The 22,053-nt window shown below is 37.9% G+C and overlaps 1 protein-coding gene across 1 annotated transcript; it reads left to right on the top strand.

Moving 5' to 3' along the window:
- Positions 1-529: 529 nt before the first annotated feature.
- Positions 530-19,697, top strand: ND-49 (NADH dehydrogenase (ubiquinone) 49 kDa subunit). The gene is made up of 9 exons (XM_070085473.1): positions 530-688; positions 1,338-1,560; positions 3,044-3,245; positions 4,697-4,884; positions 7,614-7,777; positions 12,888-13,007; positions 15,277-15,406; positions 18,373-18,518; positions 19,298-19,697. Exons 1-9 carry the CDS (start codon positions 537-539, stop codon positions 19,425-19,427), a joined length of 1,455 nt encoding a protein of 484 aa, XP_069941574.1. The 5' UTR covers positions 530-536; the 3' UTR covers positions 19,428-19,697.
- Positions 19,698-22,053: the final 2,356 nt, after the last annotated feature.

Below are 22,053 nucleotides of genomic sequence, written 5' to 3'. Positions count from 1 at the left end.
AGGTGAACAGGACAACAAGTGTAAGGAAACGCGTCGAAATGTTTCCACCCGCCGGGAATCGAACCCGGGCCCTCTGTGTGTGAAGCGGGAGCTTTAGCCAAAAGGCCACCGGGCCACCGGGGTACTTGATCTAGGGAAGTGGACCTGTGCTCCAGTTCCTTGAATTAAACCTGAATGCCTTCCACATCCCCCCCACAGGCCCTGTATAATCCCACGGGTTTAGCGCTTCCCCTTGATAATAATAATAATAATAATACTCCTGTCTCGATTTGCACACTACTGTATATATTAGGTTAGGTGGGTTTGTCAGGACACAGGACAAATGTTTCTTAACGCGGGTCTGTCATATAATGACCAGTAGCTGGAGCTTTTGGTCATCTGACCGAGGCCTTCCGCTGGCTTACTGGTCCACCCCTTAAAAAATTATGGTTACAATTATAACCCCATTTTATATCCCTACTTACTGTATACACACACACATATATATAGTTAATTAATTAGTTAGTTATTTGCCTTTTTCCTTAATATTAGTTTTTATGAAGAATGTTGTTGTTGTGAGAGTGGCCGGCACACACGGGGACACTATGGCTGCTGTCTTGGCCAATATTTCCAATAAATTGGTGTGTTCTGCAGCCTCTGTTGGCTCAAAATGCCTCCTGAAGAACACTGGCTCGGCTTATTTTCTCAAGTGAGTATTATAAGAGGTAGTAGCATGTTGAAGGAGCCTCACAAGACATAATGACGACGATCAGATGGTCTATACATTACTTCCAAGTCAAAACCCATTTTTGTTTTTTAACAGTGAAGATATATCGTTGTATCTTTGTCAGTCATGGTTATTATGCATAGTGGTTGTGCATTTTATTAAGTGGAAATAAGTCTGTAATAATAATGTTTTCAGGTTTTTATTATTATGATTATAATCATAAGAGGTAGCTAAAACCTTGATAAAAAGCCAAGAATTATATTAGCATTATTGTGAATACTTATACACTGTTGTGTGTGTTTGTTGCCGAATTGTCTTCAAATATTGAGTTAACCTTTCTTATATTTACCTAACCTATATATTAGGAAGGAAGGTAAATCTTCAAGTAACCACATTATTTAATTTTAGCTGATTTAGTTATTGACTATTTTCTACCTTTCTGAACCTTGTTTCAGTACTTTTATTTAAAATAAAATGTTAAGGCTAGACATCTGAAATTCTAATTCAAAATTAAAAAAAAAAAAAAATATGCCAGTCAGGCTAATCCAACCTAATTTTACATGGGATAATGAAACTCAAGCATTACCTGTATAAGAATTTGAGTTAAACATTAATTTTTAATATATTTCAGCCCTGTGAGAGGCGGAGCCAAGTGGTACCCCGATGCAGAATGGTTCAAGCAGTTTTCTGGACCTGTGATGATGCCTTATGAAGGCATGAAATTGGAAATACCTTCCTGGAATGGCAGGTTAGCACCTGTAGAGAAAAAAGTTCGCAATGTGACTATTAATTTTGGACCCCAGCATCCAGCTGCCCATGGCGTGTTGCGGCTGGTGCTAGAGTTGGATGGTGAGGTGAGTAATTAGATTGTTGGCTCCTATGCCTGGTATAGCTATTTATTATAATCATTATTGTTACTTCTGTTATTATTTTTCAGAATTATTAGTTGTGAAATAGAAACATTGTGGGCCTGAATTCACACAGTGCGGCTGATAAATACACACTCCAGTAGGTGTATAAAAGAAGCATAAATTGAACTTCTGCTGTGTATTATTACTTAATCCATATGTACATGGTGGCCACAAGGTAGATATAGATTCAGGTTTGAGCTACTAATGTCACAAATTATTACTTATTAAATGTCATTTATTATTTATTGCAGTATTAAAGTGTGTGCAGATATGTCATGCACTTACGACCTCCTAGCCATCCTGTTTATTATATTTACAGTTATTATAATAATATTATTATTATTATTATTATTATTTGTTGCCTTCATTATTGGGCTTAAAAATACTGCACAGTATTGTTAATTGGTAGAAACACTTGTATGTTTATTATACATAATACAGTAACAAAAGGAACACAAATGCTGTGTGATGTGATCTTTTATTGAGAGAGTTTCATCCACACAGTGGGGTAAATTTATAAAGTCACAAGAAGATCTTTTTCTGACTTAATAAAGCCCATTGTGTATGTGAAAAGTTACCAATATAGGATTCCATCCTACTGCATTTTTTTTTTCCATCATTTTGCACTATTTTCCCTCTGTAAGAACAGTAATAGAAAAAAAGTGGTTGGATTTGAGATACATGCTGCATAAAATCAGCGACATGCACACGCCTCATACTCTCATACCCCATAACCATCCCACGCACTGCCGAGGAGGGTGCTTATTTTTTTTTATACACCAGTGAAACTTCTTTGGATTAATGTGTGAAAAGGTAGAATCATATTTACTATTGAAAATCAGTCCTGTATCTTCCTAATGCTCTTTATACCCAGCATATGGTATGCTTTAAAGTACTGCAAGTCTGCAAACCATGTAAATGTCAAACCCTACTCCATACAAGAGTTTGTACAAGTTGAAAGTATTGCACTTTAATTTCTTGAATGGTGGTGCATCTCTTGGTGCACATTCCAACATGAGTAGTGATAACTTTAGTTAATGTGTTTGGATAGCCATTCTGGTTTGCATTTTAACATTAGTCCAGCCAATTTCAAACTACCTATGATATACTACCACATTATAAATATATGGCACATCTTATAATCCATATAGATGAATCTTTGATTGCTGCCATAGTCTTTGTTCCTAAAAGTGGCTCTCCATTGAATTTCCTCGAATATTGTTTCAAACCCTTGAGCTGGAAAATGTGCTTGTAATGCTCCTGTTGGTTACAAGACATAATTTCTGTTCGTCCCTCTCATTCTTTTATTGGTTATCTAAAATTGTGTAGTGGTTGTAATGTAGTGTGTATTTATTTACGCCTTGCTTTAAACACAATGAATGGTTATATTGCATTGAAATTGAAATGTCAAATACTTCGTTGACAGACTGTGGTTCGTGCTGATCCTCATATAGGTTTACTGCACCGTGGGACAGAGAAGCTTATTGAATACAAGACTTACACACAGGCCCTGCCTTATTTTGATCGTCTAGATTATGTATCTATGATGTGCAATGAGCAAGCTTTCTCTCTGGCTGTGGAAAAGCTTCTGGGCCTGGAAGTTCCAATCAGAGCAAAATATATTCGCAGTAAGTTTTTAATTTCTTGGCAATTATTATTCCCAACTAAAAGGGGAGTTTTTAGTACAGCTGTTACTTCAAATTAGCTGGGGCTGTTTCTACATGAATTATACACGAATAATACAAAATTAAGTCTGCATAACAGATTTTTGTCTCAGATGTGGGTTCATTTTGTGTTTGAGACCATATCTCTGTAAAAGCATGTATAACTGATCTGGTTAATATTGACATTCATAAAAAAAATGAGAACCAGAGTAAGAGATTTGAGTATGGAAAGCAAATGAGCCTGAAAAATGTTGGATAGTTGAATCTCTGCTGGTTGCCATAATACAGTAAAAAGTTTCATAATGAAAATATGTTAACACATGAATTTGTAGAGATGACTGTACTTCATATAAATATATTTTGTTTTTAGAATATTTCTTAAAGATTGCTCACCTATTTCTTTGGTTCCTATTTTGCTTGTATTCATTACTATATCTCATGATCTTCATTTTAATGAAGGAATTTATTATTTTAATGCTAAATATAGTCATTAAATTTAGTAGAACAATCTATGCATAATATCATATGTATAAATCTAACAGTCTGTGTCTAGTTTGGGCTGTGATACTCAGGCCAGTGTATCCATTGACAACAAAGTGGCATAAGTAACTAATGAGAACTGTCTGATAAGATCTCATTTCAGAGATGGATTCCTCAGCAGTACGTATGTCTTGCTTGTGTAATAGTTTTCATGGTGACTCAGAACATGAATACTTGTACTAAATTCTGGTGATTCTGTGTAAGGGTTTGTTTAATTCTCTTTTAAACCAGATATGTTAAACAGGGAGATACTTGTGTACAAGTGAGCCTTGTTAGGTTGGTTTGCAGTTATCCATGCAAGATACCCTATCATGTCCCTAGTGTAACCTTATTTGTATAATTAACCCTTACACTCTAGAGAAATAATTGGGCCTAATACAGACAGTAGTGATCTAAACTGGGAATGTGGACAGTCAGAGACTGGTCTATTCTGAAAAGAGTGTGTTGGGATACTCTTGAGTGGGGGGGTTATAGAAAACAGGATTTCATTAGAAATTGTAAAATTGTGAAGGCAGGAGGCAACTACAGTACTATGTGAAGTGCCAGGAATGTCTGAAACTTCTAATAGCTTTGTTTTTTTGTTTTTTTTTCACCACCAGAGCTTATAATTGTTTAGATTTTATTCCTATGTACTTTTAGTTGATGTCACAAAACTGTGGCTAGAGCAGGTTTCAATTCTGTAATCCCACAAATTCATAATGAACATGGATGATGATTCAGCTTAAGCATTGTACAATTTTCATTTCCTGTTTGTAAGTTTTTGTGATGAATTTCCTTATTGTAAATACAGGGAAACATTGTATTTTTAAATTTCAGCTAATGAATGTACATGTATTCTCTCTCTATTAAACTATATATAATGCATTAACTTTCAGCTATGTTTGCTGAACTTACACGTATCTTGAACCACTGCATGTTCTTGGGAACTCATGCATTGGATATTGGCGCACTTACTCCATTTTTGTGGTTGTTTGAAGAACGTGAGAAGATGATGGAATTTTATGAGCGAGCATCTGGGGCTCGTCTTCATGCTGCATATGTTCGACCAGGAGGTGTTGCCATTGTAAGAATTTTTTTCTTGTTTTATTATGTATACAGTAGTTCATCTAGTAATGAGACAATACCAAAATGTTTGTCAATACTGATACTCGGTTTTAGACTAATATACCGATACCACAAAATTAGCCAATACAGCCTCTCCTCACTTAGCGATGTACTCGGTTACTGAAGATTTGGACCTACGACAGGCTCCGTAAACAGTATGCATACCTAAATGATATGTGTTTACAGTGAAACATATAAGTGAACAGTATTTAGATAAGGCTAAAGAGGTCTTTGTGGCATTTATGGATTTGGAAAAGGCGTATGACAGGGTGGTTAGGGGGGCAATGTGGCAGATGTTGCAGGTGTATGGTGTAGGAGGTAGGTTACTGAAAGCAGTAAAGAGTTTTTACGAGGATAGTGAGGCTCAAGTTAGAGTATGTAGGAAAGAGGGAAATTATTTCCCAGTAAAAGTAGGCCTTAGACAAGGATGTGTGATGTCACCGTGGTTGTTTAATATATTTATAGATGGGGTTGTAAGAGAAGTAAATGCGAGGGTCTTGGCAAGAGGCGTGGAGTTAAAAGATAAAGAATCACACACAAAGTGGGAGTTGTCACAGCTGCTCTTTGCTGAGGACACTGTGCTCTTGGGAGATTCTGAAGAGAAGTTGCAGAGATTGGTGGATGAATTTGGTAGGGTGTGCAAAAGAAGAAAATTGAAAGTGAATACAGGAAAGAGTAAGGTTATGAGGATAACAAAAAGATTAGGTGATGAAAGATTGGATATCAGATTGGAGGGAGAGAGTATGGAGGTGAATGTATTCAGATATTTGGGAGTGGACGTGTCAGTGGATGGGTCTATGAAAGATGAGGTGAATCATAGAATTGATGAGGGGAAAAGGGTGAGTGGTGCACTTAGGAGTCTGTGGAGACAAAGAACTTTGTCCTTGGAGGCAAAGAAGGGAATGTATGAGAGTATAGTTTTACCAACGCTCTTATATGGGTGTGAAGCATGGGTGATGAATGTTGCAGCGAGGAGAAGGCTGGAGGCAGTGGAGATGTCATGTCTGAGAGCAATGTGTGGTGTGAATATAATGCAGAGAATTCGTAGTTTGGAAGTTAGGAGGAGGTGCGGGATTACCAAAGCTGTTGTCCAGAGGGCTGAGGAAGGGTTGTTGAGGTGGTTCGGACATGTGGAGAGAATGGAGCGAAACAGAATAACTTCAAGAGTGTATCAGTCTGTAGTGGAAGGAAGGCGGGGTAGGGGTCGGCCTAGGAAAGGTTGGAGGGAGGGGGTAAAGGAGGTTTTGTGTGCGAGGGGCTTGGACTTCCAGCAGGCATGCGTGAGCGTGTTTGGTAGGAGTGAATGGAGACAAATGGTTTTTAATACTTGACGTGCTGTTGGAGTGTGAGCAAAGTAACATTTATGAAGGGGTTCAGGGAAACCGGCAGGCCGGACTCGAGTCCTGGAGATGGGAAGTACAGTGCCTGCACTCTGAAGGAGGGGTGTTAATGTTGCAGTTTAAAAACTGTAGTGTAAAGCACCCTTCTGGCAAGACAGTGATGGAGTGAATGATGGTGAAAGTTTTTCTTTTTCGGGCCACCCTGCCTTGGTGGGAATCGGCCAGTGTGATAATAAATAAAATAAATAACACTAACATTCACTTCCTTTACAACCCCATCTATAAATATGTTCAAAAACCATCATGACTCCCTATCTAAGGTTTATTTTTACAGAAAAATAATCTTCTCGCCTACATACCCTAACCCAAGTCTCACTATCCTCATATAAACTCTTTAATGCTTTCAGTAATCTACCACCTATTCCATATACTTTCAACACCTGCCACATTGCTCCCCTATCCACTTTATCATATGCCTTTTCTAAGTACATAAATGCAGTGGAATGCAGTACTGTATTTCATAAAATTCTCTTGAATATTTTCTTTAAAATCTCATTTTACAGTATCGCTTGTTCTATTCTCTAAAGGCATGCCGGGCTGTGGGCATGCCTTTAGCTTTACCAGTTGCATACAACTTTTGTTTATCACGTAAATGGAACTGCTGATAGAAATAAAACTTCACTCGATAGCAAATCCACTTACACAAACTCAAAAAGTTTTCTCTATCCCATTTATATCCCAGGTCTCCCAATCTGCTTTGTGATTGGAATCATCCATAATAAGTATCCTTTACAAGTGTGCATGGTACTGTATTTGAGTGAAAGTATCTGAATTTTTCTTATTCAAAGAGAGCAATCCTAAAGACACTTTATCTTAATACCTTGACCTCCATATTAAATTATCAGAGAACACTTAACAATAAATTAGATGAGCATAACCTCATAAATGTAAAGCACCCTGGAAGCTAATTTTTTTTTTTTTTTTTTTACAATTTTTTATGGTAGAGGGACAATAATACTTATATTAAAAAATCATCTAAAACTATTTTATTTTCTGTGAGTTTAGGAAATCTCAAAAGTTGTTGTTTTTAGACTTTACATTATACTGTACTGATTTCTATTTTATCTACACCAGGAGTTGTGTAATTATGTCATTACCAGTAAATTATATAAGCTTTACAATTCTTATCTTACTGTTTACACTGAATTATCAATCTAATATTTCACCTGCTTGCTCATGTTATTTGTCTGCCCTCATGAAAAGAAAGTTGTGCATACCTGGGCTTGATAATTACTTTTTACATCATAAACACACATTGTCAGTCTTGCATTTTCATTGTTTTAAATAGGACCTCCCAATTGGCCTGATGGATGACATTTATGACTTCATCAGCAAGTTTGGTGAACGCCTTGATGAGGTAGAGGATGTCCTCACAAACAACCGTATTTGGAAACAAAGAACAGTTGACATTGGTACTGTGACTGCTGAGGAAGCTCTTAACTATGGCTTCAGGTATGTTGTTATTCTCAAGATGAGACACTCTCTTTAAAATTATTGTGGGGTCATAAGATGTTTAGTTTATAGTGCAAGAAACAACACAGTGATGAGTTTATTGCCATTGTGCATGGGATGGACTTTTACTGCATCTCTTATGTCATTTCTTGTATCGATGGAAGAGTTGTTGAATTGGTTTGGTTATGTAGAGAGAATGGAGCAACAAAGGTGGGTGAAGAGGGTTTATAAATATTTGAGTGATAGAAGGTGGTATATGGGGTATGATGAAGAGTAGGAGGCTTGATGTGAAATGGGTGCTGAGAAATAAGGTCTTGAATATTTGGGAGTTATTTCTGAGTATGTTAATCTAGAGTGGAGAAATATTGTGTATGGCATTTGACTTTGTTGGATTATAAGGAAGGTGTTGCAATTCTGTATGTATTAATGTAAACTGATACCAGGAAAGTGTCTTGCTAGACTTTAGATTTGGAAGTTTGCGTTTTGAAACTTAAATTTAAAAGATGCAGTTGAGCAAATCCCTATTACACTACAATATATGAGCCCTTTAATGAAAATATTAGCTTCCTCTATTAGGCATTACTGGGAAAGGAGGGCCTCATATGATGCTAAAATGATATGATTTTACATTTATAGGTTTATATTCTGAATCAGCATAAAATAAAGTACCCCTGGTGTGATTTTAAGTAATTTTGAAAATCCAGTTGAAAATTGCAAAAAATGCTGTATTATGTACCAGGGGTTTTTGGGGGCAAAAAGAACTTTCTCTCTCAAACATGAAACATGAAAAAATCCTGTATATACAGCTTTCATGGAAGGTTATGAGAGTTTATATAAGTGTGCCGTAAAAGGCACCCTAGTTTGGGAAGAATCAGACGAGAGAAAACAGCCTTGTGTCATGCTAAAATGGTCTCTCTTATGTTTTCAAGTGTATATTCTTAAATGGCATCAAAAATAGTTCATATGGGGTGATTTTTTGGTAATCTTTAGTTTTTTTTTTTTTCAACAAGTCGGCTGTCTCCCACTGAGGCAGGGTGACCCAAAAAAGAAAGAAAATCCCCAAAAAGAAAATACTTTCATCATCATTCAACACTTTCACCACACTCACACATTATCACTGTTTTTGCAGAGGTGCTCAGAATACAACAGTTTAGAAGCATATATGTATAAAGATACATAACATATCCCTCCAAACTGCCAATATCCCAAACCCCTCCTTTAGAGTGCAGGCATTGTACTTCCCATTTCCAGGACTCAAGTCCGACTATATGAAAATAACCGGTTTCCCTGAATCCCTTCACTAAATATTACCCTGCTCACACTCCAACAGATCGTCAGGTCCCAAGTACCATTCGTCTCCATTCACTCCTATCTAACATGCTCACGCACGCTTGCTGGAAGTCCAAGCCCCTTGCCCACAAAACCTCCTTTACCCCCTCTCTCCAACCCTTTCGAGGATGACCCCTACCCCGCCTTTCTTCCCCTATAGATTTATATGCTTTCCATGTCATTCTACTTTGATCCATTCTCTCTAAATGACCAAACCACCTCAACAACCCCTCTTCTGCCCTCTGACTAATACTTTTATTAGCTCCACACCTTTTCCTAATTTCCACACTCCGAATTTTCTGCATAATATTTACACCACACATTGCCCTTAGACAGGACATCTCCACTGCCTCCAACCGTCTCCTCGCTGCTGCATTTACCACCCAAGCTTCACATCTATATAAGAGTGTTGGTACTACTATACTTTCATACATTCCCTTCTTTGCCTCCATAGATAACGTTTTTTGACTCCACATATACCTCAACGCACCACTCACCTTTCTTCCCTCATCAATTCTATGATTAACCTCATCCTTCATAAATCCATCCGCCGACACGTCAACTCCCAAATATCTGAAAACATTCACTTCTTCCATACTCCTCCTCCCCAATTTGATATCCAATTTTTCTTTATCTAAATCATTTGATACCCTCATCACCTTACTCTTTTCTGTGTTCACTTTCAACTTTCTACCTTTACACACATTCCCAAACTCATCCACTAACCTATGCAATTTTTCTTTAGAATCTCCCATAAGCACAGTATCATCAGCAAAAAGTAACTGTGTTAATTCCCATTTTGAATTTGATTCCCCATAATTTAATCCCACCCCTCTCCCGAACACCCTAGCATTTACTTCTTTTAAAACCCCATCTATAAATATATTAAACAACCACTTAGTTATTTTTATATTTTATATTTTTATATTGTATATTTAGTTTTTTTTATAATTTATGGTTATTTCACTAATTTTTAGTTATCTCTCATAATTTTGTAATTTTTTGCTATTTATAATTTTTAATTATTTTCCTAATTTTTAGTTATTCATGATTTTTAGTTATTTCCCGTAATGAATAGTCTTAATGAAAATACGTATTAGCTTCGTATGTTAGGAATATCTGGGAAAGGAGGGCCCTGTATGATGATAAAATGATCTGATTTTACATTTTTAAATGTATATTCTGAATCATTATAGAAAATAGTATCCCTGGTGTGATTTTAAGTACACTTTTGAAAATCCGATGAAAAATGACAAAAAACTTTTTCTCTCAGAATGGAAAGTGGTCATGATGACACTGTTTGTTGGATCAGTTACTCCCCACAAACTTGAAAATCCTGTATGCAGTGGACCCCCGCATAATGTTGGCATCGCATAGTGTTAAATCCTCATAGCGATACATTTTATCACTAAAATTTTGCCTCGCATAGTGCTAAAAAATTCGCTGAACACGATTCGTCCGAGACACATCCATGCGGCCTGAGCCAGCCTCACTTGTTCTGCCAGTGGCATTGTTTACAAGCCAAGCTCCGTGGTAACATTCAAGCATACAATTGGAACATCTCGTATTATTACAGCCTTTTTATAGTGTTTTCACCTGAAAAATAAGTGACCATGGGCCCCAAGAAAGCTTCTAGTGCCAACCCTACAGGAATAAGGGTGAGAATTACTATGGAGATGAAGAAAGAGATCATTGCTAAGTATGAAAGTGGAGTGCGTGTCTCCGAGCTGGCCAGGTTGTATAGTAAACCCCAATCAACCATCGCTTCTATTGTGTCCAAGAGAACAGCAATCAAGGAAGCTGTTCTTGCCAAAGGTTTAACTGTGCTTTCGAAACAGAGATCGCAAGTGATAGAAGATGTTGAGAGACTGTTATTGGTGTGGATAAACGAAAAACAGATAGCAGGACTTGACACCTCAAGTCCTAATGGAAGGGGATTCCCTTTTTAAACACTAAAACCATCCAGTCTCCCCTCCTCCCATCCCATCAATCATCACCACATCTTCAATAAAGGTAAGTGTCATGTAACTGTGCATGTTTTCTTAAGTTTGTGTGTATTAAAATTAGTATTTCATGTGGTAAAATTTTTTTTTTTTCATACTTTTGGGTGTCTTGCACGGATTAATTTGATTTCCATTATTTCTTATGGGAAAAATTAATTCGCATAACGATAATTTCGCATAACATTGAGCTCTCAGGAACGGATTAATAGCATTATGCGGGGGTCCACTGCATACAGCTTTCATGGAAGGTTACGAGAGTTTTTACAAGATAATTCTGCTGTAAAAGGAGACTCGGACAGGGAAAAATCAAACTAGAGAAAACAGCCTTTTGTCATGCTAAAATGGTCTCCCTTCATGTTTTCAAGTGCATATTCTTAAATAGCATAAAAAATAGTTCAAATGGAGTGATATTTTGGTAATGTTTAGTTATGTTTTGTAATTTACAGTTATTTTTCCTAATTTTTAGCTATTTCTCATAATTTTTAATCATTTTTGTTATTTTTGATAATTTTTAGTTATTTTTCATAATTTTTAGTTACTTTTCATGACTTTTAGTTATTTTTCATAATGAATAGTCTTAAAGATAGCAATATATCTGTCAGATATATATAAACTGCCTGGGTAGTAGTTGGTAGACAGCAACTGCCCTGGGACATTCTACTGTCTTGCCAAGTGATTGTAAAACAGAAGCCTGTAATAGTTTTACATGATGGTAGGATTGCTGGTGCCTCTTTTCTGTCTCATAAACATGCAAGATTTCAGGTACGTCTTGCTACTTCTACTTACGCTTAGGTCACGCTACACATACATGTACAAACATATACACACCCCTCTGGGTTTTCTTCTATTTTCTTTCTAGTTTTTGTTCTTGTTTATTTCCTCTTATTTCCATGGGGAAGTGGAACAGAATTCTTCCTCCGTAAGCCATTTGTGTTGTAAGAGGCGACTAAAATGCCGGGAGCAAGGGGCTAGTAACCCCTTCTCCTGTATAGATTACTAAATTTGAAAAGTGAAACTTTTGTTTTTCTTTTTGGGCCACCCTGCCTTGGTGGGATACGGCCGATTTGTTGAAAAAAAAAAATGTATACACACCCCTCTGGGTTTTCTTCTATTTTCTTACTAGTTCTTGTTTATTCCCTCTTATCTCCATAGGCAAGTGGACCAGAATTTTTCCTCCATAAGCCAGTGTGTTGTCAGAGACGACTAACATCCTGGGAGCAAGGGGCTAGCAACCTTTTCTCCTGTATACATTACTAAAGTTAAAAAGAGAAACTTTTGTTTTTCTTTCTTGGTCACCTTGCTTCAGTGGGATACAGCCTGTGTGTTGAAATGAAGAAGATAAATGAGCTGCCTGAAAATTGTTTTATACTTTTCCTTATGATCAGTTAAGGTAGGAGACTGAAGTTTGAGATTCATTTTGTACCCTAATAATAAACTGGCTTGTAAAAACCTTGTTTTCATAGTGTAAAGCATCATTTTAGGAAGCTTTCAGTATTGTCAGTAAATTAACAAACAAAATTCATTATAAATATTATAATTTTCCCAGTTGACATCATATATATGTAGGTTAGGTTAGGTAAGGTTCGTCAGGAAACAGGATAAGAGTTTCTTGACGCGGGTCTTAGTCAGATGATGACCTGCCATTGGAGCTTATGGTCATCTGACCAAGGCCTTCTGCTGGCTTACTGATCCACCCCTTTAAAAATTATGGTCATAGTTATAACCATTTTAGATTATGTATAGGTAGTTATTACAGAAATAATTATTTAATTTTTCAGTGGTGTGATGCTAAGAGGGTCTGGTGTTAAGTGGGACTTGCGCAAAACTCAGAGTTACGATGCTTATGACCTAGTCGAGTTTGATGTTCCAGTGGGAAGAAAAGGTGACACATATGACAGGTATGGTAAATGATAGAGTAAACCCTTAGTATAACTGACTAATAAGGAGGTGTGGATGGCCAGTAATGGTGATTGTGGTGGCTAGAGAAGAGATTGTTTTGCTGTGATAATAACAAGACCTGATAATTCTTTAACCAGTGGACTTTGTCCATTGTTCCCAAATCAGTTGACTGATAAGATTTTGTTCTGTATTTCCAAAGTCCATTATATTAAGGGTTTACCTGTAGTTACTAAAAGTAGATTGTTTTCATAAGATAAATTTTAGCAAGTTTTTGGCTAATAGCTTGTAGTATCATATTGTTGTGGTAATTCTTTTTTTTTTTCATTAGCATTTGTGTAAGTCCCACTTTCAGGCTGGAAAGGCATATACCAGGAAAGGATGGAAAAATATTACTGGAAACTAGATGTGTTTTTGTTGCTGTGTAATCTGAGAAAGGTCTTCTCATATAAGCCAAGTTCCTTCTACTTCAATGGACACATCAGGATTAATACTGAATGCTGCAAAAGCTCCTAATGCTGTTAAATATTAGCATGTACTAATATCCCAGTTTCTTAACAAAAATTGACAAATTAACACCTACAAAATTCAAAACAAATTGGCACCTCACAAAGCCCAAAACCAGACAACTGCCTACAGTTACACCTTCAGGAATTCTGTACTTAATAAGGATAAAGATTTACTGACTGACACTTAAACTTTCATACACAGTATCATCATTAAGAATTGATACCAACAGGCTAGCACGCACGCATGCACGCACGCACGCACGCATGCATGCACGCGTGCGCGCGCACACACACACACACACACACACACACACACACACACACACACACACACACACACACACACACACACACACACACGTGACGAGGTATCAGAGTGGGCGCCTGTGACAAGCGGGGTTCCACAGGGGTCAGTCCTAGGACCTGTGCTGTTCTTGGTATATGTGAACGACATAACGGAAGGGATAGACTCAGAAGTGTCCTTGTTTGCAGATGATGTGAAGTTAATGAGAAGAATCAAATCGGATGAGGATCAGGCAGGACTACAAAGAGACCTGGACAGGCTACAAGCCTGGTCCAGCAACTGGCTCCTTGAGTTTAACCCTGCCAAATGCAAAGTCATGAAGATTGGGGAAGGGCAAAGAAGACCGCAGACACAATATAGTTTAGATGGCCAAAGACTGCAAACCTCACTCAAGGAAAAAGATCTGGGGGTGAGTATAACACTGAGCATATCTCTTGAGGCGCACATCAATCAGATAATTGCTGCAGCATATGGGCGCCTGGCAAACCTACGGATAGCGTTCCGATACCTCAGTAAGGATTCGTTCAAGACTCTGTATACCATTTATGTCAGGCCCATACTGGAGTATGCAGCACCAGTTTGGAATCCACACCTAGTCAAGCACGTCAAGAAATTAGAGAAAGTGCAAAGGTTGGCAACAAGACTAGTCCTAAAGCTACGGGGATTGTCCTATGAAGAAAGGTTGAGGGATATCGGCCTGACGACACTGGAGGACAGGAGGGTCGGGGGAGACATGATAATGACATATAAAATACTGCGCGGAATAGACAGGGTGGACAAAGACAGGATGTTCCAGAGAAGGGACACAGACACAAGAGGTCACAATTGGAAGTTGAAGACTCAGATGAATCAAAGGGATGTTAGGAAGTATTTCTTCAGTCATAGAGTACTCAGGCCGTGGAATAGCCTAGAAAGTGACGTAGTGGAGGCGGGAACCATACATAGTTTTAAGGCTAGGTATGATAAAGGTCATGGGGCAGGGAGAGAGAGGACCTAGTAGCAATCAGCGAAGAGGCGGGGCCAGGAGCTATGACTCGACCCTTGCAACCACAAATAGGTGAGTGTACGTACACACACACACACACACACACACACACACACACACACACACACACACACACACACACACACACACACATACATACATACATACATACATACATACATACATACATACATACATACATTAAGGCTCTGTTTAATGACATTAGATAGCTGAAGAGACAGTAATTTGATAGATCTAATTGAGTTGCCAGCTAGGACTTGACATTGTTTTTGGTTAACATCTTCACTGTTTTTTTTGCTTTCATGGTGATATAAATCACCATGCATCTGTCTCAACTTTTTTATTTTTGTATCTTATACAGTATGGTACTGTATAATACACTCATAACTTATTTTATATTAAAAATTGGTATGTATTTGTTAGTTTTTATCTAAATTTTGGTGTACACCTAGGTACTTAATTCGGGTTGAGGAGATGCGACAATCACTGCGCATCATCGAGCAGTGCCTGAATCAGATGCCACCTGGAGAAGTACGTGTCGATGATGCTAAAGTTGCTCCGCCATCTAGGGCTGAAATGAAGGTTTGTATTTTGAACTTTTATATACAAATTTTAGATTTTTTTTTTTTTTTTTTTTTTTTTTACTACAGTGGCTGTCTTTCACCAAGGTAGGTAGACAGCAACCATCCAGGGAGGCACTACTGTCTTGTCATATAGGTGTGAAATGGAAATCTGTTAAACATATTTCATTGGGGCAGGATTACTGATCTTTTCTTTCTGTCCTATGATCTCTGGCACCTGTGGAAACATTGGGCATGTTTCCTTACATCTGCTGCCCCTATTCACCTAGCAGTAAGTAGGTACCTGGGGAAAGATAATCCCCAGAACTACAAATGGATAGCAAGGTGCAGGCATCACAATTTAAATGATTCATTTGTTAAATGTAAAATCTATTAAATTTATTGATCTGTATCTATGTATTTTGTATTGGAAAACATTAAATTGGAAGTGAAAATGATAGTAATCAAGAATATTGTGAGAAAGTGTTTTTCTGGTGTCTTTTTTTTATACTCTTATGAACTTCATTCGTTCATATAAAATTATTTGGGTATCTCAGCTGTCATTATAGATAGATATTTCCTTTATATAGTTCCTTTATATAAAGGGAAGGGGGACAAAAGAGAGTGTAAAAATTATAGAGGAATTAGTTTACTGAGTATACCAGGAAAAGTGTACGGTAGGGTTATTATTGAAAGAATTAGAGGTAAGACAGAATGTAGGATTGCGGATGAGCAAGGAGGCTTTAGAGTGGGTAGGGGATGTGTAGATCAAGTGTTTACATTGAAGCATATATGTGAACAGTATTTAGATAAAGGTAGGGAAGTTTTCATTGCTTTTATGGATTTAGAAAAGGCATATGATAGAGTGGATAGGGGAGCAATGTGGCAGATGTTGCAAGTATATGGAATAGGTGGTAAGTTACTAAATGCTGTAAAGAGTTTTTATGAGGATAGTGAGGCTCAGGTTAGAGTGTGTAGAAGAGAGGGAGACTACTTCCCGGTAAAAGTAGGTCTTAGACAGGGATGTGTAATGTCGCCATGATTGTTTAATATATTTATAGATGGGGTTGTAAAAGATGTAAATTCTAGGGTGTTCGGGAGAGGGGTGGGATTAAATTATGGGGAATCAAATACAAAATGGGAATTGACAGTTACTTTTTGCTGATGATACTGTGCTTATGGGAAATTCTAAAGAAAAATTGCAAAGGTTAGTGGATGAGTTTGGGAGTGTGTGTAAAGGTAGAAAGTTGAAAGTGAACATAGAAAAGAGTAAGGTGATGAGGGTATCAAATGATTTAGATAAAGAAAAATTGGATATCAAATTGGAGTGGAGGAGTATGGAAGAAGTGAATGTTTTGAGATATTTGGGAGTTGATGTGTCAGCAGATGGATTTATGAAGGATGAGGTTAATCATAGAATTGATGAAGGAAAAAAGGTGAGTGATGCATTGAGGTATATGTGGAGACAAAAAACATTATCTATGGAGGCAAAGAAGGGAATGTATGAAAGTATAGTGGTATCAACACTCTTATATGGCTGTGAAGCTTGGGTTGTAAATGCTTCAGCGAGGAGACGGAGGCAGTGGAGATGTCCTGTCTAAGGGCAGCGTGTGGTGTAAATATTATGCAGAAAATTCAGAGTGTGGAAATTAGGAGAAGGTGTGGAGTTAATAAAAGTATTAGAGGGATGAAGAGGGGTTGTTGAGGTGGTTTGGTCATTTAGAGAGAATGGATCAAAGTAGAATGACATGGAGAGCATATAAATCTGTAGGGGAGGGAAGCGGGGTAGAGATCATCCTTGAAAAGGTTGGAGGGAGGGGGTAAAGGAGGTTTTGTGGGCGAGGGGCTTGGACTTCCAGCAAGCGTGCATGAGCGTGTTAGATAGGGGTGAATGGAGACGAATGGTATTTGGGACCTGACGAGCTGTTGGAGTGTGAGCAGGTGTAATATTTAGTGAAGGGCTTCAGGGAAACTGGTTATTTTTATATAGCCAGACATGAGTCCTGGAAATGGAAAGTACAATACCTGCACTTTAACCCGTAAACGGTCCAAACGTATATATACGTTTTTACCGCTAGTGCCCCAAATGTATATATACGTTTTATTTGTCATACATTCAACATTGCCACAATAAGCCTGAGTCGCCTAGACATGAGAGAATGGGTGTGTGCACTCACTGTGCGCCATATTAAAATAATTGGGGATGCCTGGGTACCATATGCTCTTTTTTCCTATTAAAAAAATTTTTTTTTTTTTTCTCAAAAAAATTGGGGCACTACGGGAGAGAACATATATATACATTTGGACCGTTTATGGGTTAAAGGAGAGGTTTGGGATATTAGCAGTTTGGAGGGACATGTTGTGTATCTTTATACGTATATGCTTCTAAACTGTTGTATTCTGAGCACTTCTGGAAAAACAGTGATTATGTGTGAGTGGGGTGAAAGTGTTGAATGATGATGAAAATATTTTCTTTTTGGGGGATTTTCTTTCTTTTTGGGTCACCCTGCCTTGGTGGCAGACAGCCGACTTGTTTAAAAAAAAAAAAAATTCTACACGTACCCATACCATCTCAAAAAGCTTTTCACGTGTTCATTTGGCAATCATGTGAGTGTAACTGCTACTCCCTGATAAACAGAAATGTGTTAAAAGAATGAATATATCTTTGCCAAACATGCATACTTTACATACATGAGGGAAGAAACACACTGGTAAGTATATACGTATAGGTAATAATAGTTATGATAATCATGAAGGATTACATTTTTCATCATGATGGACCTATAAGAAGTGGATCATCAGGAATTTCATGGAAATTGAGATTATGAGACTATTACTACTTAGTTGTGAGTGTCAGTTATGTTAGGCTATATGACCCTTGGATGGCATTCTGAAAATGCATTATTTCATGCATGCGGTTGTTAAAGTTCGTGCTTAGGAATATTTTGTGATTTGTTGGCTGTAGCACTTGTACCAATTACTTTTCAGGGCTCAATGGAGGCACTTATTCACCACTTCAAGTTGTTCACTCAGGGCTATCAAGTACCTCCAGGTGCCACATTCACTGTAGTTGAAGCTCCTAAGGGTGAATTTGGTGTGTATCTTGTCTCTGATGGATCATCACGGCCTTACAGGTACACAGTACTGATTTTATGTAGCTTATAGAGAAAGTGTACATTTGGTAACCTATTTCTTATTAGAATAAAATATGAATGAATGGTAGTCATGCAATACAGTTTGATGCCTTTAACACAACTCTATTTTTGATGGGAATGGTATGTTTTGGAATTCTCCAGGGCTTTAAATCACTAATAACAAAAAAGGGTACAATATCGTGATTGGAACGATACACAAATAACCCGCACATAGAAGTGAGGAGCTTACGACGATGTTTTGGTCCGACTTGGACCATTACTACCATACCACCTCCTGCCTATATATACCCATCCTGCTCTCCTTCTTGTTAGTGTGACTTTGTAAATGGTCCAAGTCAGACCGAAACGTCGTCGTGAGCTCCTCTCTTTTAAATCACTAAGTGTGAACTCTTGGAAGAAATTTGTGTATTTTTTCTGTGTAACAAAACCATTGTTTCATGCCCATCCAAAATTGTCAGTGAATATGAAATAAGACTCTGTTAAAGTGAAAATAATTGATAGAGTACCATTTTTATGTTGATGGAAAACAAGTAGACTGGCTGTCGGACATTGCTCAGGTAATGCAAGGTTTAGCTTGATTTGCTTAGACTAGACCCAACAACAGTGCAGATGCCAAGGGAGGAATTACAGTATTTATGCAGGCAATACTTGCAAAAATATGGAAGAGGCATTATGTGCATGGCAGGTGATGTTTATATTGTTTGACTCCTCATAAGCTTTGTATAAAAACTAATATAAAACTTTTATTTTTTGAACAGATGCAAGATTAAGGCACCAGGCTTTGCTCACCTTGCAGGATGTGATATGGTTGGAAAAAATCACATGTTGGCAGATATTGTAGCCATCATTGGTACTTTGGATATTGTATTTGGTGAGGTGGATCGCTGAAAATATGGTTTATTAAATAGCTGTTACACAATACAACATGAAGTACAGTACTGTATATAAAACAGTGATGCAACAAATTGGGCACCATACATTGTAAACGTTAAGCAGCAATTACTGTAGTATGAGTATTGTAGTATGAAGACTTGCAACCAACTTTTCCTGAATTAAATAATGTTATTTATATTTTTGAAGTTGATGCTAATATAAATATTTACTTATGTACATAATTATTATGAAAATTTCAAGGAATGAAATAAAATGCCAATATATTTTAGTTGTATGATAATCTCAAGATAACAGAGTGCTGTTGAATTGCTTTGTGTCATAATGGACTGTTACATATATATATTTTTTTTCAACAAGTCGGCCGTCTCCCACCGAGGCAGGGTGACCCAAAAAAGAAAGAAAATCCCCAAAAAGAAAATACTTTCATCATCATTCAACACTTTCACCTCACTCACACATAATCACTGTTTTTGCAGAGGTGCTCAGAACACAACAGTTTAGAAGCATATACGTATAAAGATACACAACATATCCCTCCAAACTGCTAATATCCCAAAACCCCTCCTTTAGAGTGCAGGCATTGTACTTCCCATTTCCAGGACTCAAGTCCGGCTATATAAAAATAACCGGTTTCCCTGAATCCCTTCACTAAATATTACCCTGCTCACACTCCAACAGATCGTCAAGTCCCAAATACCATTCGTCTCCATTCACTCCTATCGAATATGCTCATGCACGCATGCTGGAAGTCCAAACCCCTTGCCCGCAAAACCTCCCTTACCCCTTCCTTCCAACCTTTTTGAGGATGACCGCTACCCCGCCTTCCTTCTCCTACAGATTTAAATGCTCTCCATGTCATTCTACTTTGATCCATTCTCTCTAAATGACCAAACCACCTCAACAACCCCTCTTCAGCCCTCTGACTAATACTTTTATTAACTCCACACCTTCTCCTAATTTCCACACTCCGAATTTTCTGCATAATATTTACACCGCACATTGCCCTTAGACAGGACATCTCCACTGCCTCCTCGCTGCTGCATTCACAACCCAAGCTTCACACCCATATAAGAGTGTTGGTACTACTATACTTTCATACATTCCCTTCTTTGCCTCCATAGATAACATTTTTTGACTCCACATATACCTCAAAGCACCACTCACCTTTTTTCCTTCATCAATTCTATGATTAACCTCGTCCTTCATAAATCCATGTACGTATAAAAATACACAACATATCCCTTCAAACTGCCAATATCTCAAACCCCTCCTTTAAGAGTGCAGGCATTGTACTTCCCATTTCCAGGACTCGAGTCCAGTTATATAAAATAACTGCTTTCCCTGAAGCCCTTCACTAAATATTACCCTGCTCACACTCCAACAGCTCGTCAGGTTCCAAATACCATTCGTCTCCATTCACTCCTGCCTAACACGCTCGTGCACGCTTGCTGGAAGTCCAAGTCCCTCGCCCACAAAACCTCCTTTACTCCCTCCCTCCAACCTTTTCGAGGATGACCCCTACCCCGCCTTCCTTCCCCTACAGATTTATACGCTCTCCATGTCATTCTACTTTGATCCATTCTCTCTAAATGACCAAATCACCTCAACAACCCCTCTTCAGGAATTGAGACACATACGCAACACACAGGAATCTTTATTGAAGAAACATTTTGCCCCACAGTGGCTTTATCAGTCCAATACAAAGTAGAAATGGGTAAGGAGAGGAGTAGTTTGAGGTAATCAGTCCCTCAACCTGGAATCTATGTGTTCAGTCCATCACTCTTGACTTCCTACAAGAGTGATGGATGGCAAAACATTTCTTCAATAAAGATTCCTATGTGTTGCACAAATGTCTCAATTCTTCAACTTGTCGGTTTTCAAAACCATTCATCACAACCCCTCTTCAGCCCTCTGACTAATACTTTTATTAACTCCACACCTTCTCCTAATTTCCACACTCCGAATTTTCTGCATAATATTTACACCACACATTCCCTTTAGACAGGACAAAGAATGTTTTACTATATTACAATTAGATGGAGAATGGTAAGTACTTGGATTTGATCCAAGGAGAGGGTAGTTCTAATTCCTTGGATAAAGATCTTTTCATCAAGGCATTTTCCAGGGAAAGTAGTGCCTGAACTCTGGAGGGGTGGGGATATTGCAGTTGTTGGGAGGGGGCATCTGAGCTGTAATGTCAGCGCACCTCTGGCAAGACTTGAGTGGTGGTGAGTTTCTTCTTTTTCTGGTTGCACTACCTCAGTTGGAGACAGTGGGTGTGTTTAAAAAAAAAATGATTGTGGTCACTATATTCTAGTCTCTGCTCATTCTGTATGTTAATTTTCCTCCTCCTCATTTTTTGTTTTTGTTGATATCTTTCCACTTATCCTCCCTCTACCTTCTTTTTTACCTCAGTCTTGTACTGGGTAGTGCTACACGAGTCTTCTGGGTTTAACACTTTACATGAATTACAGTTCTTTAGGCTCTATTGGTCTTTGTAAGGGATTATGAAACACCAACATGACAATTTGCAAAATCATAACATGATCAACAACAACTCTGGGACTGGGTAGGGTTCAAACCCATGGCAAGCCAGTTGCTAGCGACTGCACACAACTCC

The sequence above is a fragment of the Cherax quadricarinatus genome, chromosome 16, assembly GCF_038502225.1.
Source record: "Cherax quadricarinatus isolate ZL_2023a chromosome 16, ASM3850222v1, whole genome shotgun sequence".
NCBI classification, from domain to species: Eukaryota; Metazoa; Arthropoda; class Malacostraca; order Decapoda; family Parastacidae; genus Cherax; species Cherax quadricarinatus.
Note: the sequence above shows the minus strand (reverse complement) of the source record. Positions and strands in the feature narration are given on the sequence as shown.

Bases quoted from the DNA above. Each gene is read 5' to 3' on its own strand.
- ND-49 (XM_070085473.1), top strand. From the start codon at position 537: ATGAAGAATGTTGTTGTTGTGAGAGTGGCCGGCACACACGGGGACACT. The intron at 4,885-7,613 runs GTAAGAATTTTT...TGTTTTAAATAG, and splicing joins GACCAGGAGGTGTTGCCATT to GACCTCCCAATTGGCCTGAT. The intron at 15,407-18,372 runs GTTTGTATTTTG...ATTACTTTTCAG, and splicing joins CATCTAGGGCTGAAATGAAG to GGCTCAATGGAGGCACTTAT.